The sequence below is a fragment of the Drechmeria coniospora genome, chromosome 01, assembly GCF_001625195.1.
Source record: "Drechmeria coniospora strain ARSEF 6962 chromosome 01, whole genome shotgun sequence".
NCBI lineage: Eukaryota > Fungi > Ascomycota > Sordariomycetes > Hypocreales > Ophiocordycipitaceae > Drechmeria > Drechmeria coniospora.
Window position 1 is genome coordinate 11,701,010 of NC_054389.1, and position 13,602 is coordinate 11,714,611.

Sequence of the window (13,602 nt, forward strand, 5' to 3'; positions counted from 1 at the left end):
GCTACGGACTTGTCTATCCGTCTTCCTGCTTATTTATGGCTGCATACTTTGTGCTTTGCGGATTCTCCTTGAGCGGGATTTTCTTCCTCTGCGCTTGGGGGTACTTGCTTAGCCATGGAAGTTGGTGACAACTCCTTCCTTCCATTGCTCTATAATAATGGCCTGAGGCCACCGAATGTAATCGAGAGGAAGGAGGCAGGCTGACCAGTTGCCGGAGGACTTTGAGCGCCACACCTTATTCAGCTCCCACTGATCACGCAATGCCGCAGGCGCTCCTTCCATCCCCCCTTTGGCTTACGTCAATCTCGCTTGCAATGAAGCAGGAGCAATTTCCAGTCCAGTGTACGGAGTGCAGTAAGTAATCCACGATTCCACACACCAGGACTGCACGTGATGCTCACGTGACAGTTGTGATCGGTGCTGGTTCTACGGAGTGGTGAAACCAGATTTCTAGCAACGTCTACGAACTACATGGTCAATGGCGATGCAGTCACTCTTGTCATGTTGACGATTCATTTATAGTGCCCCTGCGACAATTTGGATCGAGACTTGCCACTATGCATGCATCTCCATTCGACGGCGATGTTGTACAGTTACGAACCGGCCTTGATCTGGACGTCGGCCCAGTGTGCTCCGCACTCCGCCAACATGCAGTTTCGAGGAATGCGTACGCAATCGGAGACTCGATTCATTCATCTCCAGCCGTCAGCAGGGGCTTCACCAATACGTACAGTGCAACTACTCAAGTATGCGGTTATGAATATATCAACTTCAGTTCTGACAAAGTGCCAGCAGCTCAAGGTGACCGACTGGTAGATTGACTATTAAGAGCGGGGCGCTAGTAATATTAATCCGAATTAATTATGATTACCTTGAGTCGGACGGATCCACATGGTAGGTTCATGCGTCCAACTCTGAGACGAGGGCTGACGGCATAAATAGCATTCAAACCTCCTGTACGGAGTACTGAAGCAGCTTTCGCTGACCACCGGGATTTTGCCCTCCAACACTTGGGACATGGAGGTCGGGTCGGGTGCGACCGCACGAGCCATGACACAAAATGACTCGGTTCAACCATTTGGATCCAGACCTTTTTCCTCCTAACGAGTTGAGCGCCCAGCATCAGATGCGGCCGCATAAGGATGGCTGAACCTTTTCGTCCCCCATCGACTCGAGTATGATTATGCCTATGAAGCCAATGGCATTTTAAAAGCTTGACAAGGCCTGAAAATGTATACAGGAGTTCTTGTCGAAGCCAACATATTCCCTACATTTTCCCAAAATCTACATCGCCCATCAAGCAATCAGCATTCATCATGAAGTTCATCATCGCCTTTTCCTTCGCCACAACCGCCTTGGCTGGCATTTTGAGCCCTCCGACTCCGGCGGAAGCTATGCTCAAGCTCCAGAAGACGGTAATAGCAGTCCGAATGAAAATTATGTCCCTCAACGAGTTAGTTCCTAGTGGCAGCGATGCTTCCATTATCGACGAATGTCTTTCCAACTTCAATCAAGTCATCAAGGACACTACGAGGTTTTTCAACGCAAAGAGACAGCTTACTGCAGAGGAGCAATCAAGTATTCTTCCGTTTGTCGAACGTTTTGGGTCATTCGGATCCGATTTCGCCGAAGTATTAGATGACCGAATGCAGGCCATTAGAAGCAGTGGCTCTTGCAATACCGTCCACCTACATCTCGGCTCCATCCAAAACAACTTCTCCGATCTCGGTCACCTGCTATCCGGTAGGGTTAGCGAGGGTAGCAAGCCTATGGTTCTGAAGAAAACGGAGGAGGTTGTTGATATCCTGCAAGACTTGAGCCCCCGGCTTACGCCGGCCGTATGCAACATGGCTCAAGAGCCAGCAGCCGCTAAATATCCTGCCGCCACACCTACATCCGCTCCATATTCCACAGCTCTATATTCTTCCTCTGCTTACGCTACACCTTTAACCGCTCCATATTCTACAGCTCTGTATTCTTCCGCCAAGTATGCTGCCTGATGATGCTAGCTTCGAAGGAACTACGGTCGGTTGGCGTGGCCTGTGGGTCAAGTTATTCACCTTGCACAAGAATGTATCCAGTCATGAGGTACCGAGCCGTATTCGCGGTTGGGTATAGCGGCGGCGCGGGCTGGAACTGGGGTTCCTACAGGCTACCTAGGTTATAAATCAAGTGTAAAAAAGGTTATGAATTAAGTGTAATGGCTCCTAGGGCTACCTGTTCAGTGTGATTGAGCCGTGGTATACCTTGATTTCCGCACGTGCTGCTGGCGAGTTGATGCTCTATTGCATCTGCAGGCCCGATGATGCAGGCCCGATGATGCAGGCCCGATGATGCAGGCCCGATGATGCAGGCCCGCGGGTGGCGGCCGGAATAAATACCTAGTAGAAAAGGGATATGTATTACAAGGGTTTGTATTGAAGGTCGTTTCGTAGTATTTAAGGCGTGGCAACCATGGAGCGCCGCACGCGCGCGTCAGCGGCTTCCGATCGGCATTCAATCGGATCAAGGGCTGCGGCTGTAGCGTCCAGCCGGCCGGCCGGGTCCGGACCGATGTGGAGGGCCCGGGAGGCACGGCTGCAGGTATTATTCCTTCGGATTATTGCACTGTACATGCATGGTCGTACATGTACACATAGCTAGGTAAGCAAGTGCAGGAATACCCTACATGTACTCTGTACAATGTACTTACAAGTAGGTGTAAGTACAGTAAGCGTGTACTCCGGAAGAAGGCAAGTATTTTTATTACCTGAGATTACTGCACTGTACTCCGTACAGTAAGTAAGTAATACAAGCACTATAAGTACGGAGTACTTATTTGTACACCATACTGTACAGTACAAGCAGGTGTACCCCGTATTGCAGAGTGAGCGAAGGTCCAAGTACAACAAAGTAGTACAGGCAATACAGTACGAAGTGCAGCACGTAAGTACAAGCCGTATAGGACAAGTACGGAACAGCACAGTACAGTACGGAACAGCGCAGTACAGTACGGAACAGCGCAGTACAGTACGGGACAGTACAGTACGTACGGTACGGTACGACAAGCACATGTATTCACGTATTCATACCGGCAGGCAAGTATGTGCATGTACAAGTACTTGCAGGTCATCGTGCTCCGTGCCAAGACAGGTCTCGTTGGGACCGAGAAAGTCTCACCAGTTGGTCTCGTGCGGCTCGCGAAAGCCCGATTGATGGCCTTTGTAGTATTCACAAAGTGTGAATAGATGGTGCGGCATTCATCGCCCCGTCGTGACGGAGCAGCCGGCTTCCGGGCGCGATACTTACATCCAGGTACGGCATGCCACACTGTGTGGACGTGTACATGTACACACAGTACGTGAGACAGTCCGGCCCGCAGCACCATACGACGCTCCGTCGTTTGTACGTCAGGCCGCCCTTCCACCTGTCGGGAAGCCGCAAGGGTGTTCGGAGAATAGGTGAGTCGAGGACGATGCCACAAGGGAACCCGGCAGGTGCAGAGCCGCCGTTGTACGAGAAAATGTGCTCGTACCGTGCGGCTGCCGCGGGCGCGTACGAGCATAAGTACAAACTCGTACCGGCACCGGAGCCGCGTTACGTACTTTGCCTCGTCATCACACCAAGGGTTCGGTAACCGCCCGCCCGCGCGGCTGCCGCACAGCCACCCAACCCGCCCCAGCCACTGTTGCTTGAATAAAAGGACCCCCATTGTTTCAACAACAGTGGCTGCGGCGTGCCATAACATTCCTGCCCCCACGTCGACCTCGCTCCGTCCTCGCTCCTCGTTTCTTCCTACCTGCTCCTCCATACGACGACATCTCGGCACGACGAACCTGCTGTCCCTTCGTTCCGTCCGTATTCCCGTGCATCTTCCTATACATCGGCCGGGAGACAGCCTCGTTCTGGCCATCAGACGACCAGACGATACGACAACTCTCCTCGACTCCTTCGCTCTCCCGCTCTCCTCCTCCGCCCTCCTCCTCTACCCTCCTCCTCTGCCCTCCTCCTCTACCCTCCTCCTCTGCCCTCCTCCTCTGCCCTCCTCCTCTGCCCTCCTCCTCTGCCCTCCTCCTCTGCCCTCTTTCTCCGCTCTCCTCCTCCGCCCTCCTCCTCCGCCCTCCTCCTCCGCCCTCCTCCGCCCTCCTCCACCTCCTCCGCGTCTCCCGCCCTCCCCCGACTCGCTGCCATGGCACCTCCAAACCTCGCTCTCGCTCTGGCGCCCCGTAATCTCCAGAGCCCGACGCACACGCAGCAGGTCACGCTCGGCGTCATCGCCGGCTACGTCGTCGCCATCGCCATTCTCTGGAACGTCCCCTACCTCCGCATGGTTCTCTGGCCCTTCAAGGTAACGAGCCCCCGCGAGCGTCGACGCGTCCCAGCCGCTGACGCCCTTGCCTTTCCTCGCAGATGCTCGTCATCGCCTTCCACGAGTTCGGCCACGCCATCACCGCCGTCCTCACCGGCGGCCGCGTCAAGTCCATCAGCCTCGACCCCAACGAAGGAGGCGTCACCCACATGCAGGGCGGCATCAGCGCCGTCACCCTGCCCGCCGGCTACCTCGGCTCCTCCATCATCGGCGCCCTCCTGACCTTTTGCGGCTTCAACATCGTCGCCTCCAAGGTCGCCAGTATCGTCCTCGGCGTCTGCTTCCTCCTCACCCTCTGGTGGGGCAAGCGCAACTGGCTCACCATCCTCACCATCCTCGCCGCCGTCGCTCTCCTCGTCGCCTGCTGGTTCATCGCCCACGCCGAGGCCCTCCGCTTCGTCGTCCTCTTCATCGGCGTCATGTCCTCCCTCTACAGCGTCTGGGACATCTGCGACGACCTCATCCTGCGCAAGGTCAACTCGTCCGACGCCAGCGTCTTCGCCGAGCGCTACGGCGGCTCCTCCCAATGCTGGGGCGTCATCTGGTCCATCATCTCCGTCTTCATCATGGCCATCGGCATCGTCGCCGGCCTCGCCGCCTTTTCACAATCCTTCGCTCAGCAGCAGGAGGACGCGAAGCATTTCATTCCCACCTAGACGCCTGCCCGGGCGCCGACCGTACGCCCTTGCCGAGATACAATGTACTTTCCTTGCCAGCGGCCCTTCTACAACATCTGTCGGTCCATGCTTGGAACGCTTGGAACGCCCTTGATGCCCTCCATCTAGATACCCAACCTTCATAGCACATGGCGTTTGCCTGTTTTCAATTCATGTCTTGCATTCTTTCCCTTCTGCAACGCGTCCAAAATATGTCTCTTCCCCGCTACGGCGTCGACGGCAAGCCTACGCTCGCATCCGTCTCGAGGCTATCTGCTGCGGAGAGAAAGGTCAAGGGCGGAGCTGCGCGCGCCATGCAAGTCCTTTCTTCTCGCCTCCGTCGCCCGGCATGCCGACAACCGGCCACCCGTCCGTCCCCCCGGCGGCCAACCAACCACCGGTGCCGTCATGCGAGCCCGGTGACAACTTCGTCGAGGAAGCCTCGGTTGGCGTACAGCTGGGACATGTCCCACATCATGACGCCGCCGAAGCTGCTGTGCTCCTTCGAGTACTGAATCGCCGCCCTGAGCTTGGCGCCGTCGGTGTAGCCGCCGCCCGCGCCCGTGTTGGCCGGTATGCCGAGGAGCGTCTTGACGTTTGGGTTCTTGCTCCCCTTGGCCCACCGGTCCCAGACGTCAAAGTTGAAGGCGAACTGGCTGCTCGCGCCCGGCTGAAAGTTGGCCACGCCGCACCAGTTGTTGTAGAACTGGATGTTGACCATGTCGAACGGCACCGCCTCGAGCGTCGCGCCGACGGCGGCGTCGGGAAACACGCACTGGGGCGCCGCCGTGAGGTAGTACTTCTTGCCGCCCGCGCCGTCCATGAGAGCGCGGAGCGTCGCGGCAAAGACGGGCAGGTGGTTGGTGTACGCCTCAAAGTCGAAGTCGAAGCCGTCGACGACGGCGCTTCCGAACGGCCGGTCGACGCCGGCGGCCGAGTTGACAGGTCCGAACATGGCCCAGACGTTCTGCGCCGCCTTTTCCGCCTCCGCCGCCGACGACCAGCCTCCCTGCGAATAGGTGGCGCCTCCGAGAGACAGGACGACCGTCTTGCCATGCTTGCTCTGGCACGTCTTGATGTCGTTTCTGCCCACGACGCAACCGAGTTAGTCGAGGGGCGGGCCCGACGTCCCACCGCCCACCATCGGATCACCTACTCGATCTCGGGGCACCGGAGGAGGTTTGGGTTGTCGGGAAAGGTCGAGCACCGGTCGCCGGCGCTGGCAAAGTTGGTGATGGGGGGCGTGATGCCGTTCATGAACGCCACGGGGATGATCTACATGGCATGCTTGAGCTCGGTCCAACCGGCACATGTCTCGAACGGAGTGGCACGGCATACATTGATCTCCGTTCCTGCGTGCCATGCCGAGCGAGCATGTTAGCAATCTTGAACCTCGAACCATTCGTTCGTCTCTGTGCAGCACGTACTCGCGCAGTAGTACGCAAGATTCTGCTGAATATGAGGCCCGTGTCCCTGCCCGTACGAGTTTTGTCCTAATCGCTCCATTTAGCAACCCCCCTCGGGCCGGCGGGCGGGCGAGGCAATGGGTGAAACGTACCCCAGTAGACGGCAATGTTCTTCTTGGATACCGAATCAAACCCAGCCAGGGCCAGCGGCAGAGAAGCAATAAGGCCCAGAGCGAGGCCGAGGACAGAGGGTGCCATGATGGGGGCCACGGGCTATGATGTTGAGATTGCTGCGTGATGAGGGGACCAGAATGCTGATGAAGACTTGTCGGATGAGCCGGGTTTCGGAATATAGATGGCCGCTAGGGATGTGACTTATATACGAGTGCCTGATGCTTGAGATGCCAACATGGCCAAAGACGAAAGAACCACCCGCCATGCCGTCGGCCAGAGCACGCTCCAACCTCCATCATCTCCCGGAGGACGTCCAACCAAGGTGCGCATGTGACGTTGGGCCAACCACCCACGGGATCACCATCTTGCCATCCTCCCCCGACAACCCCACGCAAAGGTCCGGTCGTCCGACGAGGGCGAGCGAGATGGCCGTCCTCCTCCCCTTCTGGCACTATTTTGCACCCATCGTATGGCTGCAAGGTACAGTGGCGGTGGTGACGTGGGATAGGCCTGCGCCGTGTCGGTTGGAGGAGCCCAGGCATTATTCACCCACCCACCTTGCTTCGTGGGGGTCGTAATTCACGAGCGTGCTACGGAGGCAAGGGGTTAGAATACAGATGAAGGGCAAGCGAGTACAGAGCCGACTTGCGAGAGGTGGATGGAAGGACAGGCCGATGAGGACACATACCATACACTTGCACACACGTTTACGCGTGCCTCTGCACTCCCTCCGCACAGCCGAGAAAGTCATACTCGTCGGCGCAACCTGTTGCTCAAGTTCGGTCTGTGAGGAGTTTGCCCAGCGTCGTCTATTTTCGCATCAGTCTTCCTTCCATGCGTACGTACATGGCCAAGCAGAGGAAGGAATAATAGTATTCTCGCCTTCGTCACCACTCTATGGCAGGCCTGGTAGCTCGGGTGCATATGGTGCCCCCCATCGAGGTTGTGTGATATTTTGACAAACCCTTTTTGCATTGGGCAGCTGCGCTTTGGGGCAATGCCTGAGGAGGCAAGCTATAACGGATGAAGGTTGGATGCCCACGTCCGACTTGCCCTCGGAATGCCTCCTGGTCGACGTTCAGCAACGAGGCTAGGCGTTCCCACTGCACCCCTGTGTGAGACTGCTGTCCCATAGGCTCGTGTTCATGCCAGCCGATCCGCATCTTGTAGCCCAGGTTGCTTCTAGAGGGCAATGGAACCCAGCGACCAGGCAAGGTGTACGAGACGTCCAAAGTCCGATAGGCGAAACGGGAGGCTTGCGGCGAGGATGCCCGAACGGATAGATGGCTGTAACGTTAAGCTAGCCACATATTTGACTCACTTTCCCAGTCCGCACTTGGCTTCAACTCAGGGCACGAGCAGAGGAAACGAAGATCGCACCGACGCTGTGAAGGATCAAGTCTCGAGTCAAATAGGCTTGGCAGCCACCAGGCCTACCTTACATGAACGGACCAGATTAGGAACGTCGTCAGCTGCCCTGTTTGGCATAGTACCCATGATAATACCTAGATTATCAGCGACCAGTAAACTGACAAACGAATAGTAAGATGCCGCATCGCTTGCTCGGTGGAGAAGGGGGTGTCGGTCCCGAGACGGGCCGGGACCGACTCCGAGAAGGAGAGGCGGCTTCGTCAGTGGTGCATTCGTTCAAGTCGGCGCAGCTGCGCAGAGAGTATTGCTGTACGGGCCCAAATCGGCGAGCACGAATCACTACCCCTCAGCCCCCTGGGCAATGCTCATGCTCATAGGACAGGAACTCTCCACGTGAGCCATTCCGTCCGGTAGCGTCCCGAAGTCCGTCGTTGGTTGCCCCTCGTCCGTCGTCTTGTGGCTCCGATGGACGGTGGACGGTCTTGAGCCGGCCACGGTCAGCATCCAGCCGGCCACGCGTGCCCCCTTCGCTGTCTGTCGTAGGGCATATTACTTCCAGCACCCCGTACAAGTGCATTTCGTTAGATGGCCCATACTAGAGGTCGCTTGCCGATGTTGCATGGCGTGCATGGCGTTGCACGTAGCGTGGAGTCTGTTCAAAAGCCAGATGATGTGCTGCTGCGTGACCGCCAAAGACGGGCTATCGATATCGTCAACCGACGCCATCCATGCTTTCTCTCATATGACGACCGTTCGCTGGTTCCTCTGGTGTTTGCAGTTTAAAAACAAGGAGATGTTGCGGATCAAGGATGGGAGGGTGTTCCAGTTTTCAGCTCCTTCTCCTGGAAGACTGGCGTCACCGTTCGTTCCCCCATAGCCACGACAAATCTGTCAAGTCACCTGACATGGACGACATCCATACTATCACGCATTGGGCGGGCACGCAGTTGCCTCAAGTGTCGGTGCTGCCTTCCGCAGTACACGGTACTCGACTCGTAGGGTCAGGCAGGCGTACCGATACCTCCTTCCCGTCTCATGCTTCCCTGGCTCGTACCGACAGACAGTACTTTGTAAATACCTGCTACTAGTAGCAGTATGAACCACATGTATAGGTACCTAGTAAGTGCTTATCATGACTTGGATGGTCTCGGAGGACCTGTTGAGCATGAGCAGAATAGAACCTTCAAGGCTGCATCCAAGACTGCATCAGCATCCATCAAACGGCTACATCAAACAATGACACGGGCGTTCTGGCCAAACTCCACAGTAGGCCATAGAAAGGCTCCCAGTGTGCGAGAGACAGGGCGAGGGAGGGAGGGGGGAGAACGCAAAAGGTAGAGCTATTCAACGTTATTCGGTTGCTCAATCTCTCAGTTACTCAAATCCATTCTCTCCGACGCTCACGCTGACATGTGTACATATACCAAGCACCACAGCTATGAAAGCAACGAATCAGCTCTGGGCCCTGGACTTGAGCACCATGGTGCTCTGTTCATGCGGGTTATAATGGCTTATGGAGCATTCGGATTTCTCGAATCGCACGCCGTTGCCGTCGCTCTCGAACCTCGCCCGTGATGGATTCTGGACTCGGCAACCACGCATGATGCAATGACGACAACGGATGCTCGCGAGACTGGCCCATACCGGCGCAGACGCCAAGCTACCTCACGTAACGTTACCACTGTGTAGATTTTGCCCTTCAGCAAACGAGCTTCGAGTGGGAGTCTGGAAGAAGGTGGCTGTGGAATGATGGCACGCATTCTTGTTGTCGTCCGTCGTCCGTCAGGGAGCCCAGAATGCCTCTTGTTCTATGCTGCTGACTGTCCGCTTCGGCCGTTGCTAAATCCCGCCATCGGCTCACGGTTTCCTCGCGAGTGCTCCACGAAAAGCATATTGCCTCCCAGTCGCCTTGCGGGCAGCCACGCGCGGGTGGGTGGCAGAGAGAAGGATCGGCAACCACTTGCCCATCACATCGATCTGCACCTTCGACCACGAATGACCCACCACTCTCTGACAATGCTACGAAACTCGACGTGAACCGGCAACAAGCGATTCCCTCATGTACCGTGCATCTATCCACTCCGACGACGTGCTTGCATAGCTGGATCGGATGAGACGATGAGAGAGGGAGCGGGCAAACGTGCCGATGGACGGATGAGAGAGACGGTCCTTCTAGAGCGCCTCATCCATTCCCTAATGGTGGCCGTTGAATGAGGTCGAAGCAGCTCTTCATGGCCACGGACCCTGTGGAATACGGATCAAGACTCGTTTCCAACGCCAGCCGTGATGTTACACGCCACCCCATCCACTCCCAGCGCCGATGTGTAGGCATGTCATACATGGCAATGGGCAAGGCGATCCATCACCAGCGGCCTCGACGTCCTCGTCCACCGCCGCCGAAGCCTCCGCGTCCGCCACCTCCTTGCGCGGCCATGGCCGGATCATATCCATAGCCGCCTTGGTTGCCTCCGAAAGCACCACCAAAATTCTGCCCCTGGTTGCCCTGAGGCCCCACGCCGCCGGCGCCGTTTTGCATGCCCGAGAACATGGCGTTCATCTGGCTCGGGTCCATCTGCGACGGATCCATGCCCGACGCCATCATCTGCTGCATCATCGCTTGCATTTCCGGAGCCATGCCGTCCATGCCCCCTGCGGCGTTGGCGCCACCCGCTCCAGGCATGCCCATGCCGCCCATCATCATCATGCTGTTGAACTCGTCCATCATCTTTTTATTGTTGCTGGCGAATACGTCGGCACCGAACTCGCCTCGTGTGCTCTCCTGCTTGGCCGCGTACAGGGCCCACGTAAACTCGTCGAAGCCATAGTTGAAGTAGTCGCTGATGTCGGTCCCTGGCTTCCGCCACGGCTTGTCGTTATCCGGAAGATCTGCATCGTGCGTTTTAGCCTGCCGACCGCTGACCGTGCACTGCCATTCCATGCCATGCGAGGGAGCGCACCAACCTTCGTCGATGTTGACCTGCGTTATCGGCTTCCCAGCAGCCGGGTATGTCGGGATGGCATTGATGTCAACCGTCGACTTTGACGCCGCCGCCGACGTTTGGTCGGCGCTCGGTGCTGCTATGTTCAACGCCGTCGATGGCTTCGACTCGTCCTCCTTCCTCACCGCTGTCGCCTTCGCCGTCGCGTCTGTGGACGTTGACCGCTGGGGGATATTCCGGATATCGCTGTATTTTGCTTGTCTGGGGCAGACGGTCGGTCAGCTTCGTCGCTAGGAGGATGCAACCTCGTGGGATGCCGACGCGGCGAAACATACGACGGCGGTGCAGCTTTTGTGCCATCTTTTCGCTCCGTGATGATGTCAATGTCCTGCAAGGCAGGCCTGGTTAGCATCAAAGCAGATTGCGTGGTGCAAATACCCACCGAGTCATCCTCGTCCTCGTCCATCGCTCCGCCCTCGTCCTCTTCTTCTCCCTCCTCAAGCTCCTCCGACTTGGATGTTGCCTTCTTATCATCGTCATTCTCCGCCTTGGGCTCCTTGACTTGTTCCTTGGACTCTTCGGGCTCATAGATGTCGTCGCCCTCGTCCATTTCCATTTCGTGCTCGGACATGATGACGGGCGGGGCAGTCTTGATTTTATTGCAAAATCTTGTAGGAAGCCTGCAGCTCACTTGCGAATGTACGGAGTACACCAACAGGCACTGTATTGTAGTAGTTATGCCTCTATCGTGCGAATCATCGGTTTGTACGGAGTGTTGTAGGAGAGTTGGCGGAGGGTCCGATGTTTTTCCGCTTGAACGTAGTGAGCGAGCATGGAGCAACCAACAACACCAGCCGACCTCTAGCCTCGAATAATAGCTTGCAGCTCATAACCGTCCATCTGCTGTAAAACTTCAAAGCTCCACAGCGCTTCTCGGTCACGTCGTAAACAACGAACAACCACCAACTAATATTGTCCTTGCATCGACGGCGCGTCCCTTCTTTTCTTTCCTCCTGCGCGTCGTCCAATGTCTCTGTCGCGGTCAGCAAGCGGCCCGGGTGGTTTGACGATCAACACCGGTGCTGCAAACTCTGTGTAAGCACCGACCAGTCACTTGTTTGCTGCTTCCGCCTCCCTTCGGAAACTCGACTTCCTCGTCCCCAGCAGACGAGGCTCCCTCCTACTTGACATGCCTTGCCTGCTCCAGCCAAGGGACCCTAGCTGACCAAAGCATTACAGGGCCGCCGCGCCGTCCCAACCGCCAGCAGCCGGGGGCCTGTTGGGCGCCGGATTGGCAAACGCCGCCGCAAGCACTGGAGGCATGGCAGCGACGGGCGGCTTGTTCGGCGGTGCGCAACAGAAACCGGCCTCTGGATTGTTTGGGGGTGCCACGAGCGCTGCAACGGCGCAGCCGACCACGAGCGGCGGGCTTTTCGCAAGTGCAAACACCACACAGCAGCCGAGCCAACAGAGTTCCGCCGGCGGTCTCTTTGGAAGCAGTCAGCAGCAGACCCAGCAGTCGGCTGCTGGAGGTCTTTTCAGCAACGCCGCGAATCAAGCGCAGCAGCAGCCACAGCAGCAGACCGCCGGAGGCCTCTTTGGCACCGCTGTCGCTCAGTCACAGCCACAGCAGCAGCAAGCTGCCGGTGGTCTCTTCGGCGCGCAGTCGATCCAACAACAACCACAAACGCAGAACCCCGGAGGATTATTCGGCTCCGCCATCACCAGCACACAACCGGCGGTCAGCGGGGGGCTTCTTGGGCAGGCACAGGCAAAGCCTGCCGGTGGTCTACTGTAAGGCAGCGATGCTGAGCGCAACGTGTGCGATTCATATTGCTAACGTGCCATGTTCATCTCAGCGGCCAAAGCCAACCGCAGTCGAGTCAATTTATTACCCAGATGCCGGCAGTCCCGATCAACTACGACAATATCCGCCCTCGCACGAGATTCGACGACCTCGCACAGCCGGTTCAGGACGAGATTTCTCTCATCGACAAGGGCATCCAGCGGGTGATAAAGATGAGGGACGAGATAGGACAGTTCATGCCGCAGCACGGAGAAGACATCGATCAGCTTGGACGCGACGTCAAGTTTGTCGAATTCAAGTTCCGGACGGTCCAAGTCGCCCTGAACCGGGACATCCAGACGGTCAAGGTTCTGCAAGACATGACGAAGAAGAACATCGCCGATGCCCAACTATCGTTCAAGGCCACCGACAACCTGAAACTTCCCGCCCACTATCACCAGACGGGTCTTTTCGCCGGTCCCCCGCCACCTTCCGACACCAACGCGACGGATGCTTCGTTTGCGCATGCGAGCGCGCAGGATCTGATTACCTACTTCAATCGCGTGTGCGACGATGTCGAAAAATACAAGAAGCGGCTGGACGAGTACCGTGGCGAGATTGAACGCGACATGCCCGGCGTCGAAAACGGCCTGTACGAACAAATAAGGGCCTTTCGAGACAGGAATCAGGTTGCGAGCGGAAGCGTGCAGGATCAGCTTAGCCAGGTGCTGTCGGCCCTCCGAGAGACGGGCAACGCGATAGTCGCCCAGGCAGGTCAGATTGCCGATACAAGAGAGCGCCTTTCGAGGTTGCAGGCGGGCATCCTGGACTCGGGCGTGTACGCGATAGGGATAAACGCGTGATCCAAGTCATTCCGCATGCTGAGAGTGGAAGGCGGCAGCAAGCTGGCAGCTACAACACG

General features: G+C 57.1%; 5 protein-coding genes across 5 annotated transcripts; 3 read left to right on the forward strand and 2 right to left on the reverse strand.

Annotated features, from left to right (window-relative positions):
- Positions 1-1,316: 1,316 nt before the first annotated feature.
- On the forward strand, positions 1,317-2,000 carry DCS_03108 (uncharacterized protein; the record flags this gene model as incomplete). The annotated part of the gene is made up of 1 exon (XM_040800432.1): positions 1,317-2,000. One exon carries the CDS (start codon positions 1,317-1,319, stop codon positions 1,998-2,000), a length of 684 nt encoding a protein of 227 aa, XP_040661315.1.
- A 2,168-nt stretch (positions 2,001-4,168) lies between these two features.
- Positions 4,169-5,004, forward strand: DCS_03109 (uncharacterized protein; the record flags this gene model as incomplete). The annotated part of the gene is made up of 2 exons (XM_040800433.1): positions 4,169-4,327; positions 4,390-5,004. 2 exons carry the CDS (start codon positions 4,169-4,171, stop codon positions 5,002-5,004), a joined length of 774 nt encoding a protein of 257 aa, XP_040661316.1.
- Positions 5,005-5,410: 406 nt separating this feature from the next.
- Positions 5,411-6,668, reverse strand: DCS_03110 (chitinase-like protein; the record flags this gene model as incomplete). The annotated part of the gene is made up of 5 exons (XM_040800434.1): positions 5,411-6,089; positions 6,161-6,279; positions 6,343-6,356; positions 6,432-6,497; positions 6,563-6,668. 5 exons carry the CDS (start codon positions 6,666-6,668, stop codon positions 5,411-5,413), a joined length of 984 nt encoding a protein of 327 aa, XP_040661317.1.
- A 3,649-nt stretch (positions 6,669-10,317) lies between these two features.
- Positions 10,318-11,525, reverse strand: DCS_03111 (Pre-mRNA polyadenylation factor Fip1; the record flags this gene model as incomplete). Its single annotated transcript, XM_040800435.1, has 2 exons — positions 10,318-11,155; positions 11,230-11,525. The coding sequence occupies 2 exons, from the start codon at positions 11,523-11,525 to the stop codon at positions 10,318-10,320; spliced, it is 1,134 nt and encodes a 377-aa protein (XP_040661318.1).
- Positions 11,526-11,921: 396 nt separating this feature from the next.
- Positions 11,922-13,543, forward strand: DCS_03112 (nucleoporin NUP49/NSP49; the record flags this gene model as incomplete). Its single annotated transcript, XM_040800436.1, has 3 exons — positions 11,922-11,989; positions 12,134-12,688; positions 12,754-13,543. 3 exons carry the CDS (start codon positions 11,922-11,924, stop codon positions 13,541-13,543), a joined length of 1,413 nt encoding a protein of 470 aa, XP_040661319.1.
- Between the last annotated feature and the right edge of the window lie 59 nt (positions 13,544-13,602).